The 21,120-nt window shown below is 39.2% G+C and overlaps 1 protein-coding gene across 3 annotated transcripts in view; it reads left to right on the forward strand.

Annotated features, from left to right (window-relative positions):
• The window catches only part of TXNDC11 (thioredoxin domain containing 11), a 70,409-nt gene that overhangs the window by 15,990 nt on the left and 33,299 nt on the right, over window positions 1-21,120 (forward strand). For all 3 annotated transcript variants that reach the window (XM_036280432.1, XM_036280434.1, XM_036280433.1), the window contains one exon: window positions 11,974-12,067. In XM_036280432.1, the coding sequence (XP_036136325.1) occupies window positions 11,974-12,067 (94 nt within the window). The remainder of the gene's footprint in view (window positions 1-11,973; window positions 12,068-21,120) is intronic.

Raw genomic sequence — 21,120 nt, forward strand, 5'->3', positions numbered from 1 at the left:
GTGCGGGAGGCAACGAGTTGATGTGTCCCTTTCATGTTGATGTTTCTCTCTCTCTCCCTTTCTCTCCCTCCCACTCTATCTGAAGATAAATAGAAAAATATCCTCAGGTGAGAATTTAAAAAAAAAAATGATGCTTATATACAACAGAATCAAGACCTTAAGTACCAAATAGAAATAAAAACCATATGAATCCAGACCTCATAATTTAAAATTTAGTAATAGTGATGGGTTAAATTTTTGTGGTATGTAGATTTTATGTAGCTTGGATATGAATTTCTTTCACTAGAATATCATTCACAGCTTTTTCAGTTGTGTTAAAAATACTATTTATATATCAACTATGAGCAGATTCTCCATGCAGCAGGATTAATATCTAGTTCTTGTGCTTATAGTTCTCAGATGTGCATTAATGCTTCTTTACTCTTAATGTGGATAAAGGATGGTCTTTTCTCCCATTTTGCTGGTGGGCAGGAGCTACACTGGGAGGTGAGGCAGCTGGGCCCAGTGTCTTTGTCAGCCCTAACTAGATCTGTGACTTGGGACAGGTCACTCACCTGACAGGCATCAGGGGCCTGGAACAGGGTATTCTTGAGACTCCTTTTAACTCAAGTGCAGTAATTGTGTGCTGAATGGGTTTTCACAGATTTGCAGTAGGTGGCAGGCAGAGTCACTAGAGGTGGTATAGCAAAATGGTGAAGAATTAGGATTCAACAGGCCTGAGTCCAAACTCAGCTCTGTCACTAGCTGTGTGGCATTGGACTAGTTACTAAACCCCTTTAAGCTTCCATTTCCTCATCTGTAACATAGGGATTAAAGGAGATAAGAAATGAAAATGCCTAAGATATAGTCCCAATAAATGAAAAATAGTGGAAAGATACTGTACATTTGTTACTATTGAGAGAAACTTAAAATGTGCATAATGCCTGACAAATTCCCTACTTATATAAAGAAACCTTTTATTTGTTTTATAATTAAGAGGATCAAAAATGACCTGCAAGGGCCAAGTGGTCTTTCTTCAGTTGTGCTGTTGAGACTTTTGTAAAATACCCTGCCCAGTTTTGATCATTACCCTTTGTTTTTCCTTTAAGTTTTTATTGTCTTCTAAAAAGTAAAGAGAAAAGTTGGAGAGGAGCTGTGTACATCAACAGATACATTGCAGCATTTGTTTTTTCTTTCAAAAAAATTGGGGAAGAAATTGAGATCACTGACCCTAGTAAGAACACTGAGAGGCAACTTTATTATTTCTTCTAGCTCTAGCAAAGATTTTTTAAAAATGTTTCTATTGATTTTTTTTTTAGAGAGAGAGAGAGAGATAGAAACATCAATGTGAGACATTGATGTGAGAGAGAAACATCAATCGGCTGCCTCCTGCATGCCCTCTACTGGAAATCGAGCCCACAACCTAGGCATGTGCCCTGACAGGTAATTGAACCACCTGCAACCTAGGCATGTACCCTGACAGGGAATTGAACCAGGACCTCTCAGTCCATGGGATGACACTCAGTCCACTGAGCCACACTGGCTGGCTCTGTCAGAGAATTGTGTCTAGAGAGATTTGAGCCTGATCTTAGCAGAGGTCATGTGATAAGGAGAAGGACTCAGCTAGGATTCTGGAATCCTGGGGTTTGGCCTTGACAATAGAAAGTCTCTGATTTCTGAGTTTTACACAGATTTTTCATCTCTAAAGTAAAGGAGTTGGCTCAGATAATCTCTCCTGAATGTTTTATCCTTGATGAAATTTAGAGAGGTTGGAAAGAGGCAGACAGAGGAAGAAGGTTCATCAGTTTTTGATTTGAAAAGTATTATGACAATGCCTTGAACATCTGTATTAGAGATCTTTCTAATTTTTTTTTTTTTTTAATTTCTTGCCTCTAAGATATTTGAAGTGTTCTCTCTAGTTGTGTCTGTAGGAGAGAGACAGATGCATGTTTATGACTGAGCAGCAAGGATAAATTCTTAGTTTTATTTAGCCTGTGCATTCTCTGAACCTGCTTTTCACAGTGCTTTTAGAGATTATGCTCCCAGTTTAACACTGAGTTCACATCAGACTCACTGATGTGCTAGTGACAGTACTCAAGGTTGTTTTGGCAGCACAGCCGACTTATTTATAATGATGTACAAACAGTGTTTAGACTACCTTTGAACAGAACCAAAAGAGTGCTGCCACAGTGGGACCCCTGTACAGCTTCTCCTGGCCTTTAAAGGAACTTCCTCCCCAAAACTGTAGATAGCTTTTGTCATGAGTTTTATCCTTCACAGAATTTCTTCTCATTGAGATGAAATTATCTAGTTGACAAGAGACATTTGATTAATTGTGAAAGAACTTGAGAATCAAGCTCAAGTGACATTTGTGAAACCATGTATCTTGTGAAACATGCCAAATCCAGCCTAGAAAGAAGTGATGTCAATTGCATACACACAGTGCACAAGAGAACATAAAGACAACATTCCAGAACTAGAAATGAAACCACTATTATGGTTTGACAGTTGAATAAATAATAAAGTTGAAGGAGGTCCCACTCTAGAGCACATATACTTTTGGACATTCCTCTGAATTAAGATATTTAAACCTCGGCATTATTAACATTTGGAGTCAGGAAATTTTTTTGTGGTGGGGGCTCTCCTGTGTGTTGCAGGATGTTTAGAAGCATCCTTGACCTACTAGATACCAGTACCCTCCCCACCCCTCTTAGTTGTAACAACCAAAAATATCCAAGTATCACCAAAATGTTCCTTGGCGGCAGGTTGGGGGTGGGGGTATGGAAAAGTCACCCCAGTTGAGAGCCACTACTGTAAATTACTGTTTCCCCAAATAAAACCTTAAGATGATGCCTTATAGGTGTTACTTAGTATACACACATCTTTTTTTCATGTAGCACACAATGCCACAATCTAATTGTTACAACTTTATCTGCTTATAACAGTGGCAGTAGAGAGCAGATGAAAATTAAGCAGTAACTTGACTAGAAAATTCTAGAGTGTTATCTGTGGAAGACTAGGGAGTTATATTGTCACCAATAGAGCTGTCCCTGAGACTCAGATTTTTATTCAAATCGTTTGTCTGTAACCCGGCTAAGGAAGCATGCATCCTGCCCTGGCTGTGTGGCTCAGCTGGTTGGAGCAAAATCCTGGTACACCAAAAGATTGAGGGTTTGATAGCTAGTCAGGGCTCATACCTGGGTTTCAGGCTCAGTCCCTGATCAGGGTGTATACTGGAGGCAACCGATTGATGTTTCTCTTTCGCATCAATGTTTTTCTCTCTCCACTCCTCCACCACCCATTCCTCTCTCTAAAATCAATAAACATCCTCAGATGAGGATTTTAAAAATAGCATGCATCCTAAGTATGTTAAGGACTTCACTGATTTAAAGAAATTGTACTGCCCTGGCCGGTTTGGCTCAGCGGTTAGAGCGTTGGCCTGCAGTCCGGAGAGACCCGGGTTCGGTTCCTGCTAAGGGCACGTACTTCAGTTGCAGTTTGTCCCCGGTCCTGGTTGGTCTTGCGGGTGGCAGCCACTTGATGTGTCCCTTTCATATCGATGTTTCTCTCTCTCTCTCTCTCTTCCTCTCTCTCCCTCCCACTCTATCTGTACAAAAAATGGAAAAATGTCCTCGGGTGAGGATTAAAAAAAAAAAAAAAGAAATTGTACTGAGAGAGAGACTTGTTTTGATCAAGAGACTTATCTCCTGATTTATATTTTTTCTAAATATGGATTTTATTTATAAAGTATATTAAATTTAGGTATACCAAAATTAGGCTGAAATAGTTATTTAATATTTTTGTGGCACTTCTGAGGTTTGTTAGAAGGGCATTGTTTTTTACTTACGTTTCTGAATGTGTTTGTGATGTCTTGTGGCATTTGATAATATTTCCTGCATTAAAAAAAACATGTTCGCCCTGGCCAGTTTGGCTCAGCGGTTAGAGCATCGGCCTGCGGTCCGGAGAGACCCGGGTTCGGTTCCCGCTAAGGGCACGTACTTCGGTTGCAGTTGGTCCCTGCCCTGGTTGGTCGTGCGGGTGGCAGCCACTTGATGTGTCTCTTTCACATCGATGTTTCTCTCTCTCTCTCCCTTCCTCTCTCTCCCTCCCACTCTATCTGTACAAAAAATGGAAAAATATCCTCGGGTGAGGATAAAAAAACAAACAAACAAAAAAACATGTTCATGTATTATAAATTGATTTGTCTCTAATCCAGATGTTTGTGAACAGTTTGGACCATCATAAAATTGTACAGTTAGTGTTTATTACTTGGGAAGTATTGATCTCCTGAAATTAACAACTTTTTCTATATTAACGTAAACTTTTTTTTTTTATCCTCACCTGAGAATATGTTTTTATTGATTCGAGAGAGAGGAAGGGGGGTGAGGGGAGAGAAGGAGAGAGAAAGAGAGAGAGAGAGAGAGAGGGAGAGAGAGAGAGAGAAACATCGATGTGAGAGAAAAACATCAGTTGGTTGCCTTCCATATGTGCCCCTACTGGGAATCAAACCCGAAACCTAGATATGTGTCCTGAATGGGAATCAAACCTAACACCTTTTGGTATTCAGGATGATGCTCCAAGTAACTGAGCCACCCGGCCAGAGCTATTAACATACACTTTTATTTTATGTATACTGAACTCTAATTCTTACATGCTTATATTGCTGTTATAGAGAGGAATGCTGTAATGGTGTCTTGGTTTGAATTTGTGTAAGTCCTATAGATGACTTCTCTAAAAAATTTTTTTTTTCTTCTATTGATTTTAGAGAGAGAGGAAGTGAGAAGGAGAGAGATAGAAACATCAATGAGAGAGAACATTGATTGGCCGTCTTCTGCATGCCCCACACTGGGCCCACAACCTGGACATGGGTCCTGACTAGGAATTAAATCAGCAACCTCTTGGTGCAGGGTCAGTGCTCAACTACTGAGCCACAGCAGCCAGACTAGATGAATCCTTTTAAAAGCCTATTCATGCTCGGTGTGGCTCAGTGGATTGAGCATTGTCCCAAACATGGATTGAGAGAGAAGTCCAGTTTGATTCCTGGTCAGGGCATATACCTGGGTTGCGGGCTCAGTCCCCAGTAGGGGGCATGCAGGAGGCAGCCAATCCATGTTTCTCTTTCACACTGATGTTTCTCTTTTCCTTCCTCTTTCTCTAAAGTCAGTAAAAACATATTTTTAAAAGTCTATTCAGATTATTTGATATTGAATTACCTATAAAAGTAGAAGTTTGTGCCCTGGCCGGTTTGGCTCAGCGGTTAGAGCGTCGGCCTGTGGTCCAGAGAGACCCGGGTTCGGTTTCCGCTAAGGGCATGTACCTCGGTTGCAGTTTGTCCCCGGCCCTGGTTGGGTTGTGAGGGTGGCAACCACTCGATGTGTCCCTTTCACGTCGATGTTTCTCTCTCTCTCTCTCTCTCCCCCACTCTATCTGAACAAAAAAAAAAGAAAGAAAAGTAGAAGTTTGTAACCAATGGAAAATATTTTATGTAACTTAGATCTCTCAGACCTGCCCTAATCAGATTATTCATCATTAACCCATAGTTTTATGTTTATAAAATATGACTCTGACTTGATGTAATTTTTAGGAAAACAATGTAATTACTTAACATTGCAGAAAGACATTAAAGGATGAATATTATAAATACTTGATTGTATAAATTTCAAAGTACTTTAGTTCTTATAAGTAAACAGATAATGAGCAAAAACTGTGCATTGGTAAGTGCCTTTTGGTTTTCAAGTGCTTTTATTTTTGATCTTCCCAATAGCCATGTGCGATAGATGGAAATTGTAGGCCCTTTGAACAGATTAAGACAATAAGGTACAGAGAGGGTATGATTTTGCCCTAATTGGAGACTGGCCTGTAGCCCAGGTCTGGCTCCCCAAATTCTCCCTTGTACACAAATAAATTTTAAGTAAGGTATCTGAGTTGAACGTCATTATGTAGCTAAAAGTTAAAACTTTGAATATTGAACTATTCTATGTCATTTTTGAACCTTTCTCTTTCATGATAAAAAAAATTTTCAAGGTGTTGGCTTCTTAATTTGACTCATGACTTCTTTTCACCAATTTTAGTAATGGTTCTAAGAATAAATTGTGATAAAGGATGGGGCCGTGACTCTTGAGTTACTGTTAAAGCAGCAGAGTTTTTACTATTTGGTATTGTTAATTGGGTCATTCGTATCTATTCTGCAGAACTGGGAGAGTTTTGTGTATGATAATCACAATATTGAGACACAGTAGGCTCTAGAATTTTCTTCCCAGATATGCCCTAAAATCATGACTACCTTATAAATAATGAATGTAGTTAAAAACTGAAGCAAACTTGCCAGTGCATACATACTACAGAGAGAGATCAAGAGCATTAAGTCATCTCGTTGTAAATCATGTTAAGAAATTTTACTTTCTTCATTTACTCTAATTGTAGAATCCTTCTTTATTGAGGTTATTCCTGCCTGTTTAAGATACAGACAGGGGCCCTGGCCGGTTTGGCTCAGCGGTTGGAGCGTCGGCCTGCGGTACAGAGAGACCCAGGTTCAGTTCCTGCTAAGGGCACGTACCTCGGTTGCAGTTTGTCCCCGGTCCTGGTTGGTCGTGCGGGTGGCAGCCACTCGATGTGTCCCTTCACATCGATGTTTCTCTCTCTCTCTCCCTCCCGCTCTATCTGAACAAAAAATGGAAAAATGTCCTCGGGTGAGGATTAAAAAAAAAAAGATACAGACAGGGAAATGTGATTTATTCCTTGTGTACAAAATAGGCAAACATATCCCAGTGTCATTTTTATTTTGGTGGACATTAAATTGATTGGAAAGGGATAGGACTGAATAATGGTAATGTCATGATTTCAAATTCTCTAGTTTTATGGCTCTTCTAATTTTGGTATTTTTTTTTTTTATCCTCACTCGAGGACATCTTTCCATTTTTTGTTCAGATAGAGTGGGAGGGGGAAAGAGAGAGAGAGAAACATTGACGCGAAAGGTACACATCGAGTGGTTGCCACCCACACGGCCCGACCAGGGCCGGGGACAAACTGCAACTGAGGTACGTGCCCTTCGCGGGAACCGAATCCTGGTCTCTCGGAACCACAGTCCGACGCTCTATCAGCCAGGGCTAATTTTGGTATTTTTAAAGGCATCTTTTGGCTTAGGTATCAGCAGCTTCTACATCCATAATGCTTTTTTACTTTTTTAAGAAATAAGAATAATTTGATTTGTACCTTTTATTCTGACCATTAAATGCCAACAGTATTATTTAGAACTCTTATCTTACATATGCAGCCAAATTATTTTCTAAATCTTTTTGTCAATTTCTATAATTTATCTATTTAAGCGTAGTGATTTCGCATACATCCATTCATTTATGCTTGTCATTTATGGTAAACCAAATTGTTTTACATTTAAGTGGGATGGGAAAAGGCTTGGGAATCTTTTGGAGGGACAAGCAAGGTGTTGGGTAAATTGCTAGGTAACAGAAAACCTGAGCATTTTGAAGAAACACCTAGTAGAATGCCTGGCACCTGCTGCTTATTGTTGCTTGTTAGTAAAAGACTACTGTGAATGCCAAGCAAATATAGATACTTTGTCAATTTATAGTTTGATAGCACTGTGAACTAAATAGTTTTAAGTTTTCTAGGTGTGAGTTAACATTAGTGCAGAAATATTTCAATTGCCATCATTTGCTGAAATTTATGCCAAAATGCAAATAGTATTCACTTAGGAAATAAATATTTAATGCTGATGAGGGTTTGCTGGCCTCCTATTAATAATTTATTTTTAACCTCATTATAGCAGGTACTGAATACACTGTACATTATGGAATGGAATTAAAATCACAAAGTGGGTCAGATTATAATCTGGCATTCATTATGTTCTTTGCTAAATTGTTAACTTAATAAAGGAGTATTGTCTTATTTATCTTTTTATCCCCATTCACTCATTAACAAATGTTTATTTTGTGCCTGCTATGTGCTGTAAATATAGTGATGACTAAGCGAGAGCCTCTGTTTCATGGAGTTCTAACGTGGAGATAAATAACAAAGGAAAACAGATAAACAAGATGTAGAGGGTTGAGTAGTGTCCTCCCCAAATTAATGTTCTCAGTTGAGTTCCCATGACTGTTTACCTGGTAGCTGTTTAAGCATCTGGGAGTGGACTAATAGAAACATTGCAGTTGGAACCTGGGGTCAGATGATCTTTACAAATGGCAAGTGGCAGAGTGAGGAGGAATAATTTATGTACCAGCAGGGCTTGCACCCCATTGTAAACCAGTGTCAGGCTGGCTTATGTGCTCAACCAGCTCATCTGAAAAAGAGCCTCAGATGTATATTAGGGTTAGAGTCGTGCTTTGAACCAGCCCCTGGTTTATTTGCAGCTGAGTAGACTAGGAACCCAGGCCTAGAAAGGTTTGCATATATGCATATGCATGACTTTTATTCCCCAAACTCTCCTTTTTCCAGATTTAAGAAAGAATTCTGGAAGGAACTCTGACATATGTAATCTCTTCTCAAATGCAGCTTCTGTTGGGGAGACACTGAAACTTTGGGGAAATGGTTGCAAACTTTGTTTGACTTAAAGAAAAACCAGTCGTGCCCTGGCCGGTTTGGCTCAGCAGTTTGAGCATCGGCCAGCGGTCCAGAGAGACCCAGGTTCGGTTCCTGCTAAGGGCACGTACCTTGGTTGCAGTTTGTCCCTGGCCCTGGTTGGGTTGTGTGGGTGGCAACCACTCGATGTGTCCCTTTCACGTCTATGTTTCGCTCTTTCTCTCTCTCCCTCCCACTCTATCTGAACAAAAAATGGAAAAATGTCCTCGGGTGAGGATTAAAAAAAAAGAATAACCAGTCATTTTAGTACATTTTAAATGATAATTTGTAATAGAAATAAACAGATAACTAGCAATTCACTTTATTTCCTTTTTTTATTATTTTGAAATATTAATTTTAAGTTACATCCTCAAACAGGCCAGTTTTCAAAATTTAATATAGATTGTCGCAACATTGTGACTATTTGAAAAATAACACTTAAAAATATTTTTTGCCTGTTTTTGTTTTATTTTAAAATAGTTGTTATACGGCTTTAAATTATCTCGTATAGTTGTTGAATCTTATGGTCTCTGTTTCTTTGGCAATAAAATGTGAAAATAATTTTGCCTATGAGATTATTTGTTTTATATTTATTGTTTATGGAATATTTTTGATCAAACTACTGGATAAGTTCAATACCAGTTCTTATGAAGATAGAGGCTCCTTTGTCCAAGCTATGTAGCCCCTTATAAAATTGCAGCAGTGATGCCACTGACAAAAATAAATCCTCAGATTAGAGAAATTTTCACAAAGAACCCCTGCAAATGGTCCAACTTTTGTTTATTTTTAAAGGTTTAATTGGGGTTTCTCTTGCAGAGTCAGGATTCAAATTTTTTTTTACTTCTGTTAATATCTGTACACGTGTGCATTTGGGTACATAAACACCTATGTAGTTGCATACATTCATGTAGATGTAGATGTGTTTATGGGTCATATGTTCACTTCTGTGAAGCCACTGGAGAGACCATGATATGAGAAGAAAGCTGAAATTCATCTCATTTGATTTTTAGCAGTGAAACATTTATTAATATTTAGATGAGTTTATTCCATTTGGTTTTAGTTTGGGAGATTGGTCAGAATGTTTTTAAAAAATAAATCATTATTCTTTCCACTAGTTTCCATTTTTGTAATCTTGCATCCAACATGAACTAAGTGACTACAATGTCTGAAGATTTTGTCTTTTGTTCTTGGTAGTAAGGCTTATGACACCATTGTACCCTGGTTTTAAACCTTAAGAACCCAACACTATGCAATTCTACTTTAAGCCAATTCTGGATTGGCTTGTTAAAAAGATTTTGGAGGCCCTGGCCCGTTTGGCTCAGCGGTTAGAGTGTCGGCCTGCAGACCAGAAAGTCTCGGGTTTGGTTCCCGCTAAGGGCATGTACCTCGGTTGCAGTTTGTCCCCGGCACTGATTGGGGACGTGTGGGTGGCAACCACTTGATGTGTCTCTCTCACATCGATGTTTCTCTCTCTCTCTCTCTTCTTCCCTCTCTCCTTCCCGTTCTTGTGAAGATAAATGCAAAAGTGTCCTCGGGTGAGGATAAAAAAGAAAAAAAAAGATTTTGGAGGAACCTTGGCTAGGTGGCACAGTTGGTTGGAGTATCTTCCTGTACACAAAAAGGTTTTGGGTTTGATTTCCCGTCAGGGCACATACCTAGGTTGCAGGTTCGATCCCCTATTTGGGAACATACGGGAGGCAGCCAGTCAATGTTTCTCCCTCACATCAATGTTTCTTCCCTTCGCTCTCTTCCTCCCTAAACATATCTTTGGGTGAGGATTAAAAACATAAAATAAAAGATTTTGAAGGAGTTTAGCAAAAGAAAATACTGTTTTCAATACTTTGCTTTCTGATGTTCTAAGTTGTTTTAGAAATTGCTTATTTGCTGGATTTTTTTTGTAGATAATATTAGGATTGAACATTCTGAATATCCCAATTCCTACCAGAATAAAAACCAAGTGATTTATTGAAAATTGAATCTTAGGAGAACAAACAAGTGATTTGGATTTGAAAGCTAGTATGTTCCACTACAGATTAGAAATTTCCTTTTTTATACAACTTGGTGATTTAAAATTTCAGCAACAGATTAAATTTCTACCTTTTGGATCTGAATTTGCCCCAGTGATCAAATCAGCTCCACCATTATTTATTAACAGCATGATGGCCTGGCCTGTTTGGCTCAGTGGTTAGAGCATTGGTCTGCGGACTAGAGAGTACTGTGTTTGGTTCCTGCTAAGGGCACATACCTGGGTTGCAGTTTGTCCCCAGCCCCAGTTGGGGTCGTGTGGGTGGCAGCCAGTCGATGTGTCTCTCTCACATCAATGTTTCTCTCTCTCTCAAGATAAATGCAAAAATGTCCTTGGGTGAGGATTTAAAAAAAAAAAAAAAAGCATGATATTACATGCTTTAGGGCTAGAGAGGATCCTTAACATTTGTCTAGTACTTTATAGTTCATCAAGCTCATTCTTCTCAGTAACCCCATGATGAATTGTTCCATTTGCCAGATAAGAAAACTGAAGCTTCTCTTTGAAGGGTTCACCCAAGATCATTCAGCTATCTGACCTGAGTTTAAGTCTTCTGACTCCATACCTAGTACTCTTTCCTCAGCTATATCAGTTTGGCTTTTCAGACAGTTGCAATCATTGTAGAACAAAACCAGAGAGAATGGGTGCCACAGGGCCTTAAAAGATGGAAGAAATTATTCTGAACAGGAAGGCAGAATCTATCTGCAAGGGATAATGTATTGGTTTGGCAGAATGGTGGGGCATTCTGTCCTAAGCTTAGAGAAATGGAATGAACAGGTGGAAATAAGTTTGTGGGGGTATAGAGCAAGAAATGGACCCTTTGCAGACTGATCTGACAAAAGAGCAGGGTTGTCATTGTGGAATGCTGGGTTCTGGATATCGGGGGAGGAAAGAGTCCCTCGAAGGATGACCTAAAACACAAGTGAAGTCAGTCAGATGTCACCTGATTTCCAATAAGTGTGAAGGTGTGTTTGGAGTGAGAGGAAGCAATAGAGGGAGAAATCTAAGAAAGGAAATTGACAACTTGCCTGGAGTTGCTAAACAGAATTGAGTGAATACTTGTACTTGATGGTGAGGTTTTAAACCAGGGACGTAGGAGAAATGTCAACAGAGAGTGGAAAGACCTATTTAGGCAGAAGGAAGGAAGTTTCAGGTCTGAATTAATTCCCACTGTAAAAGCTGCTGAAATTGTATCCCTTAACCCTGTTGTCTAAATGGAAGGAAGGGTCCACCCTAAAACCCAACTTTATTTTCATGTGGTTAGGCTTTTAAAAAAATGAAATGCAACGAATGGCAGTTGTCAAATTATAATGGCATGTCTTTCTTGTTTTAAAATATCTTCATTACACAGTGTTTAGTGATACCTCAGTCACCTAATTCTGCTTTTGTTCCTGCAGCCTGGAGTACTTGGGTACTTTGAGTTCAGTGGCTCGCCCCAGCCTCCTGGTTATTTGACCTTCTTCACCTCAGCATTATATTCATTAAAAAAAGGTAAAAATCATTCATATTAAGACACTAGAACTTTAACAAAAATGTATATATATTGATAGCTTCTTTTGCATGTGTTATCTTTATGATTATTTTTATTTTCTTAATTCCTTTTCTCTGTATTTGTATTAAATAATTGTATTGTTTTATGTTCTGTTGACAAACAGAAAATACTGTGCTCTTTAATATGTATTCTCTTAAATGAACATTAGCCTTTTAAAATGTAGCTTGATCATGCTGTCTGCAATGATATGTTTTGCACTTTAAATTTCATTATATCATAATCTCTTTTTTGTGTTCTAAGTTCTGGTCCAAGTTTTTAATGGTTATATTGTTGGTTGGATGTGCCATAATTTAGGAATACATTTCCTTTAAGAAGTATTTTTATAAGTATAAAAGTATGTTACATTACACTGTAAGCCTACTGCCAGTTTCACTATTCTCAAATGTATTTTTTTTAACTTTAGCTAAATCATATATTATATGAGGTCCTACTTTTTAAATTAAACATTGTATCCTGCCCGTTTTTTCATGTTGTTCCGTGTTCTTTCTTTATATCGGTTGTAACATCATGTCCCTTCTCTGTGGGATACATTTTCGTCTTTTCTCTTTTCTCCATCTCCTTTGTTAGCACTCTGGTCCAAGCCCCTTCCCCTTTCCTGGACTAGACCAGTAGACAGTTAACTAGTATTCACTCTGGCCCCCTTTCTCTTCACACTTGGGCCTTTGCAAGTGCTGGTCCTTCTGCCTGTAATGTGCCCTCTCCCTCCCCAGCCCTTAGGCCCCAGTTCCCCACCTGTCAAACCCCTATTCATCCCTCAGGATCTTCTCAAATATCACTTCTGCAAATCTCCAATGTCAATTGGGTGCCCCATTGATTTATTTCATAGCACTTAACATAGTTGCTATTTATGTATGTATTTATTAGATCATTTGTGTAATGTCTGTCTTCTTCCCTAGACTGAGATTTTGTGGGTAGGATCATGTGTCTTAAGTTTAGCATTCTTTCTCCAGTGTCTGGTACATAACAGAGGCTTAATCACTATTTATCAAGTGAGTGATCAGATTAATAACCATACCATCTTTCCCCCAGTAGATCAACCAAAAATATGTAACCATCCTTCTATTATTGGGTATTATATAGCTTTATTTGTGTGTGTGTGTGTGTTGTTATAATATACTATTTATATAGCAAACAATTGTATGACTGGCCATTTTAATATATACATTATCTTAAGGTTTTATGCATAGAGAATCTACTGTATTCATGTTTTTGATCAGGGGACATTGGGAGAGGAAATCAAGCTGTCACATAGTATGTCTTTTGTCTACTTTAAAGACTTTGAACTGCACAGCTTCAGATGACTAAGAAGTCTTAGTTTGAATTTTGAAAACAAAATACTATCAAAGTAAATAAACTTAGGAAGCAGAAATTCAGAAATCTTAGGAAACTAAAGTCCTTCGAAGAACATCTCAACTGAAGATTATATATGAAAGGGAAACCTAGAGACATTCTCTAAAGTGATGGTAGCATTCAAGTTCTTAGTAGAAGAGGATATTTTAAGACTGTGGAAAGATGTTTAGTTATTTGGTTAGCTTATATTATGTGCTGATGATTCATCTTATATTACTTTTTGATTCAGAGGTTTCCAAAATATTGCTTCTTTCTTTATTTTTTAATTTTTTATCCTCACCAGAGGACATTTTTGCATGTATCTTCAGGTAGAGCAGGAAGCAGAGAGGGAGGAAGAGAAAGAGAGAGGAACATCGATGTGAGAGAGAAACATTTAGTGGTTGTCACCAACACAACCCCAACTGGGGCCGGGATAAACTGCAACTGAGGTATGTGCTCTTAGCAGGAACCAAACCCGGGATGCTCCCGTCCGTGGGCCGACGCTCTAACTGCTGAGCCATACCGGCCAGGGCCAAAATATGGCTTCTTTTTGGAAAAACCTTTTCAAGTGCAAGATAGCAGCCTCTCCTCCCTGTTTATTTCTTTTGTTTTTAAGCAAAAGAAGGCAATAAATGGGTAAAAACTACTTGAAGGTACAAATTGAAGCTCTTTGGTCAAATCATTAATTTTGACAAATGATTATATGAAATTTCTTCTCAGAATAAATCTAGTCTCGTTTAACTTTACGTACTACATTTCTTCCCTATCTTGTGACCCTATTCTAGTTTAATCCTGTTGTGTATGAACTTTTTCATCTCATTTTTGTAGATGAGCTCCCACTTATGTTTAATGAACCATTTTTAGAAGAAAAAGACAAATTTGGAATGATTTTCTCATAATATATTCACTGTGAAGGACTACCTAAAATAAATTATGCTTTGGGCATCTAGGCTATTTTCCTCTTTTCTTTCTCCTACCATGAAGTCAAATGGTATTTTACTTATTATCAATAGCAGATGTTTGGTAAGAGAAACATATGTACACTTCTTTTTATTTTTAATTAAAAATTTCTAAATTTATCTTTATTGTTGAAAGTATTATAGATATCCCTCCTTTATTTCCCCATTGATACCCTTCTTCCTGCTCCCACCCATCCCCCCTGCCCCATGTCTTTTTTATTTATTTTTAAAAATTTTTTATTTATTAATTTGTTTTTGTTACAGATGTTTCTCCTTTCCCCCCCCATTGATACCCTCTTCCCCTTTCCCCCCTCCCTATCCCCAGCTTTGTTGTCTGTATTCATTGGTCATGCATACATGCATGTAAGTTCTGTGGTTTATCTCTTCTCCCACAAACCCCCCCTCCTCTGAGGCTTGTCAGTCTGTACCCCACCTCTGTGTCTCTGGGTTAATTTTGTTCAGCAGTTTGTTTATTATATTCCACAAATAAGTGAGATCATGTGATATTTGTCTCTGTGCTTGATTTGTTTCGCTTAGCATAATACTCTCCAAGTCCTTCCATGCCATCTCAAAGGATAAGAGATCTTTCTTTCTTACAGCTGCATAGTATTCCATTGTGTCCATGTACCACAGCTTTTTTATCCATTCATCTACTGATGGACACTTGGGTTGTTTCCAGATCTTAGCTATTGTAAAAAGCTATTGTATGTGCTGCTATGAACATAGGGGTACATGTATTCTTTCTGACTGGTGTTTCAGGTTTCTTAGGGTATATTCCTAGAAGTGGGATCGCTGGATCAAATGGCAGTTCAATTTTTAACTTTTTGAGGTAACACCATAGTGTTTTCCACAGTGGCTGCACCAGTCTGCATTCCCACCAGCAGTGTACTAGAGCCCCCTTTTCTTCACACCCTCGCCAACACTTCTTTTTGATGATTTGTTGATGGTGGCCCTCACTTCTTTTTTAATGGTACGGTTTGAATTGTAAATTCTGGTCAGTGTTGTGTTTAGATTATGTGCACAAATCAAGGCCTGAGAAACATTTGACACACTTAATGTTTAATTATAGGGAGCTTAACTGAAGAAGTGTTTAAACTGTTGTAGTAGAGAGCAGGTGTTCCGGTTCAACAAGTCACAAGCATTTACAAATGCACAGCATTTCCAATTGCCTCAGTGATTTTTAAAAATTGCCTTAGAAATAACCAGGACATATTGTGACATTTGTTTCTTGAAGCTAGCTGGCCATTAGTCTACAGATATTTTGAGCATATACCATATATGAAGCATCATGCCTAGGTGCTAGGGGTGTGCTAAGAAGGCAGTACATTCCTACCCTCAAAAATGTTGCAAGATCTGGTTCTATGGTGCTTTGCCATTGCCATCCCTTTAAAAGTATTTATCTAGCCCTGGCCAGTTTGGCTCAGCGGTTAGAGCGTCGGCCTGCAGTCCGGAGAGACCCAGGTTCGGTTCCCGCTAAGGGCACGTACTTCGGTTGCAGTTTGTCCCCGGCCCTGGTTGGTCGTGCGGGTGGCAGGCACTCGATGTGTCCCTTCACGTCGATGTTTCTCACTCTCTCTCCCTTCCTCTCTCTCCCTCCCATTCTATCTGTACAAAAAATGGAAAAAATATCCTTGGGTGAGGATAAAAAAAATAAATAAATAAAAAATAAATAAATAAAAGTATTTATCTAATGTTTGATATTATTGCACATTATAATAAGGAAATAAGGGAAATTTTACTTACCACTTCAGCACAATATTAACTGCTTTCTCTTTTTATTGTTTTAACTATTTCTTTTCATCTCAGTTACCCATATCTTTGACCTGTCGATCTGTCTTGGTGTTGATTTGTTAGTTTATATAGGCCTGTTTGTTAGGAGGTATGGACTTGTAACCCTTTGTTATATTTCTGTTTATTATTTTTCTAGCTGGTTTACTATTATTATTTTTTTATACAGCAGTTCTATATTTTCATGTAATTAAATCTGTGGTTCTTTTTCTTAAAAAAATTTTTTTTAATTGATTTTAGAGAGAAAGGAAGTTGGGAAGGGGAAAGAAACATGGATGTGAGAGAGCAACATCAATATGTTGCCTCTAATAAGTATCCAGACTGGGGACTGAACCCGCAACCTGGACATGTGCTCTCACTGGAATTGAATCTCTGACCTTTTGGTGCATGGATGACACTCATTCAACTGAGCCACACTGGCTAAGGCTGTGGTTCTTTTTCATGATTAAAAATTTTTTGTTCTAGCCCCGGCTGGATTGGCTCAGCAGTTAGAGCGTCGGCCCATGGATCAAAGAGTCACAGGCTCGATTCTGTCAAGGGCATGTACCTTGGTTGCAGTTTGGTCCCTGGGCCTGATTGGGTTTGTGCGGGAGGCAACCAATTGATGTGTCTATCTCTCCCTCCCATTCTGTCTGAAAATAAATGGAAAAATATCCTCGGGTGAGGATTTAAAAAAAAAATTTTTTTTCCTCCTAAAAATCTGATAACTAATTAGTTCACTTTTTAAAAAATTTTACTTTGGCTTAAAATACAGAGCACAATTGACCTCCTCCATCCCTTTTCCTTATTGGCTAATAAGTTAGCACCATTCACAAAATAATGCTTCCTTTTTTACTTATCTTGATGATGCCTGTTTTATCGTGAAATATTTTTTTTACATATAATTGGGTCTATTTCTGTGTTTTCTCTAGGTCTAGATACCTCTTTTTATATATGTAAATATAACATTTCTTGATTTTAAGTAAAGTCTGGACTCTGCTTCCTCTAATTCTTATGTTTTATAGAATATTCTTTTATATCTATTCATGCATTTGGTGGATTTTGGTTGAAATTGTATTAAATGTATAAATTGATTTAGAGGTAATTGACATGTTCATAATAGTCAGCTTCCTTTTTTAGGATCACAGCATGATTATTTATTCAACCCTTTCTTTTAATTTTTTATAATAGGTCTCACACATCCTTCATTAAAGTTTAAGCATCTCAAAGTGTTGAATGATTTTGTGGGCTGGCAGTCTGTGTATGTTTCAAGATCCTGAGGGAAACCAGTCTCTTGGACTTTTCCACTCTTCCCAGACTGCAAAGCCTATTCCTCTTTTAACCTTTGCACATTTGATCTTGGCAGACAGCCTTCTTTCCCTTTTTTGCTTTAAGAAAATATGGTAGCTGCCTGTCTGGTGTGGCTCAATGGTTGAGCGTTGACCCATGCACCAAGAGGTCGCTGGTTTGATTCCCGGTCAGGGTACATGCCCAGATTGTGGGCCCAATCCCCAGTGGGGGACATGCAGGAGGTGGCCAGTCAGTGTTTTCTCTCATCGATGTTTCTGTCTCTCTCTCCCTTTCCCTTCCTCTCTCTCTAAAATCAATAAAGAAAAAATTCTTTAAAAAGAAAGAAAGAAAAAATTTGGTAGGGAACTTCCAGTCAAGATGGCACGTAGGTAAACGTGGTACTTGCCTCCTCCCAAGTACATCACATCAAAATTACAACTACAGCAATATCAAAATTACAACTAAACTACAGAACAACCATCATTTAGAACCACCTGAAACTGAGCTGAATGGAAGTCCTACAACTACGAAATTAAAGAAGAAGCCACATCAAGACTGGTAGGAGGGGTGGAGGTGTGGGCAGGCTGGTCCCACACCCACATGTGGGAGATAAAAATCAGTAGGGACACCTCGGCTGTGAAGGTCCTCCCTGAGGAGTGAGGGGTCCCATTTCACACTAGGTTCCCAGCACAGGGTTCCAGTGCCAGGAAGAGGAGTCCCTATCACTTCTGGCTGTAAAAACCAGCAGGAACTGAGGCTGAAGGAGGCTTAGGCTGCTGGAGTCCCAGGCAGTTCCTCTTAAAGGGCCCCCGCACGGACTTACCCAGACTTGCTCCTTCTGGGATCCAATGTTGGGGAGGCAGCTTGAAAGGCACCAGAGACATATAGGGAAGAACTGAGTTGTTTGGCATTGGGGCAAGAGCTGGAGGGGCAGCTTTCTCCTGGACAGACCGCTGTTAAGGCCGTTGTTCCTTTGGTGAGCCCTTCCCTGGGGCAACAGACTGCTGCTATATCTGGGACTCCAGCAACCTGGTTCATACTGTTTGCCCCAGCCTGGTAATTCCCTGAGACCCTGCCCCAACTGACTTTCGGCCCACCCAAGCTGTTTCCAATGGCTTTACCGTAGGATTGGCCTGTCTTGGATCCTGCTTCACATTTTTTAAAAATCTCTTAAGCAGCATCTCGTCTCAGTGAGCCCCATACCTTTCATTAAGTGGCCCCAGGCCTGGCACTAGAAGCAGCCAGCCTTGGTTCACAACTTGACTTTTCCTGGGTTCCTCCAAGCCCAGCCCAAGAAGCAGTCATCTGAGATCACTTTGTAGCTTACGCCTGGCCCCGGGTAGAACACAGGCAGTGGCTGACCTTGCCCCAGAGCCAGCACACCCAGTGGACAGCTTCAGACCACATCAAAGCACCACTACCCAACCACCTCTACAAGTGACACACTCCATGAGTGGATTCAGTGGGTACCAGAGCCCTGCTGAAGTAAGTCTTGCTCTGTGTGGTGGTCTCCTACACTGCTGATCCTCCGAGGTAGTCAGAGGCTAGTGGTCAGTGGGCACAGCCAGTCTTTGCAGCTGATCAGCCTGAATAATCCCTCCCATTGATGTGCCAACAGCAATCAAGGCTCAATTACATCAGAAGGGTGTAAAGTCCACACGAGGGGTACACCTTCAGGGCCCAGCTCGGGTGATTAGGGAAGCTGTGCCATTGGACCCTCTAGGACACCTACAACAATAGGCCACCCTACAAAGCCTAGGAGACATAGCAACTCTACCTAATACATAGAAACAAATGCAGGGAAGCAGCCAAAATGAGGAGACAAATAATGTCTCAAATGAAAGAACAGAACAAACTTCCAGAAAAAGAACTAAACAAAATGGAAATAAGCAATCACATACAGAGTTCAAAACACTGGTTATGAGGATGCTCAAGGAATTTAGTGAGACCTTGAAGGACCTTAGTGAGAATTTCCAGGAGATTAAGGAGAACTCCAAGAAACTTAGAACATCAGCAACATAAAAAAGGACCAGTCAGAAGTGAAGGCTGCACTAAATGAAATAAAGAATAATTTACAGGGAATCAATAGTAGAGTAGGTGAAATCAAGAAGCAAACCATCAATTTGGAATATAAGGAAGCAAAATACACCCAATCAGAACAGCAAAAAGAAAAATAATCCAAAAAAATGAGGATAGTGTAAGGGGAGCCTCTGGGACAACTTCAAGCATACCAACATTAGCATCATGGGGGTGCCAGGAGAAGAGAGAGGGCAAGAAATTGAAAACCTATTTGAAAAAATGACAGAAAACTTCCCTAACTTGGTAAAGAAACAGACATACAAGTCCAGGCATTGCTGAGAATCTCAAACAAGATGAACCCAAAGAGGTCCACACCAAAGACACATAATCATCAAAATGCCAAAGGTTAAAGACAAAGAGAGAGAATCTTAAAAACAACCAGAGAAAAGGAGTTAGTTACCCACAAAGGAGCTCCTATAAGACTGTCAGCTGATTTCTCAAAAGAAACTTTGCAGGCCAGAAAGGAGTGGCAAGAGATATTCAAAGTGATGAAAAGAATGACCAACCAAGATTACTCTATCCTGCAAAGCTATCATTTAGAATTCATGGACATATCAAGAGTTTCCCAAACAAGAAAAAGCTGAAGGAGTTCATCACAACCAAACCAGTATTATATGAAATGTTGAAGGGTCTTCTTGAAGGAGAAGAACAAAAATATGAACAATAAAATAGCAATAAATACATATCTATCAACAATTTAATCTACAAAGGAAATGAGCAACCAGAACAGAAACAGACTTATAGATGATACAAAGAACTTCTTATTGTTTGCCAAATGGGAGGGGGCTGGGAGGATGGGTGAAAAAGATGAAGGAATTAAGAAGTACAAATTGTTTGTTAGACTGATGAACCTCAAAGGGAAGTGGGGAGGGAGGGCAGGAAGAGATAAACCAAAGCATTTCTATGCATATATGCATAACCAGGGGACACAAACAGTTGAGTGGGCAAGGCATGAGGGGGGCAGGATTGAGGTAGAGGGGGTCAATGGAGGAAAAAGGAGTTCATTGGTGATACATTCAGCAAATATAAATTTTTTAAAAAATTGGTAGAGGGGATCAATATTTTTAGGTTACTTGATTTTTTTTTTTTTAATTTTGTTTCATTATTTGCTGTAAAATGTGTTGTGGTAAAATGTTATATTCTGCTGTAGTTCAGTGACTTTTTTTTAAAGAAAATTTGCAAGAAATCATGGTATTTTTTTGTTTGTTTTCAGCCTACAAAAGGGATGCAGTGCTGTTTAGAGGGGAAAGCAGTGGCTTGGGAGCTGGCAGTGCCTGGTCCTTATTCTTTGCCTGCCCTTGACAGGATCTGTAAACTGTAACAAAATGTTTGACTTTTCCGAGTTTGAGATTGTCTGTAAAATTAGAGGTTGGAGATAAGGTTAATGCTTGTTTTACCAGGTCACATTCTATGGGAAATACATCGGGTATGAATAAAGTAATAGTCTTAAAGCCTATATTAGCTTAGTTAGAAAGCCACCTGGCTGAAGGCACTTAAAGTGAATTTTGTTTTCGTAAAAGCGTCTACACCAGATTTTATGTAACTTGACCAAACAGTGGACACAGTTA

The sequence above is a fragment of the Molossus molossus genome, unplaced genomic scaffold (genome assembly GCF_014108415.1).
Source record: "Molossus molossus isolate mMolMol1 unplaced genomic scaffold, mMolMol1.p scaffold_m16_p_3, whole genome shotgun sequence".
NCBI lineage: Eukaryota > Metazoa > Chordata > Mammalia > Chiroptera > Molossidae > Molossus > Molossus molossus.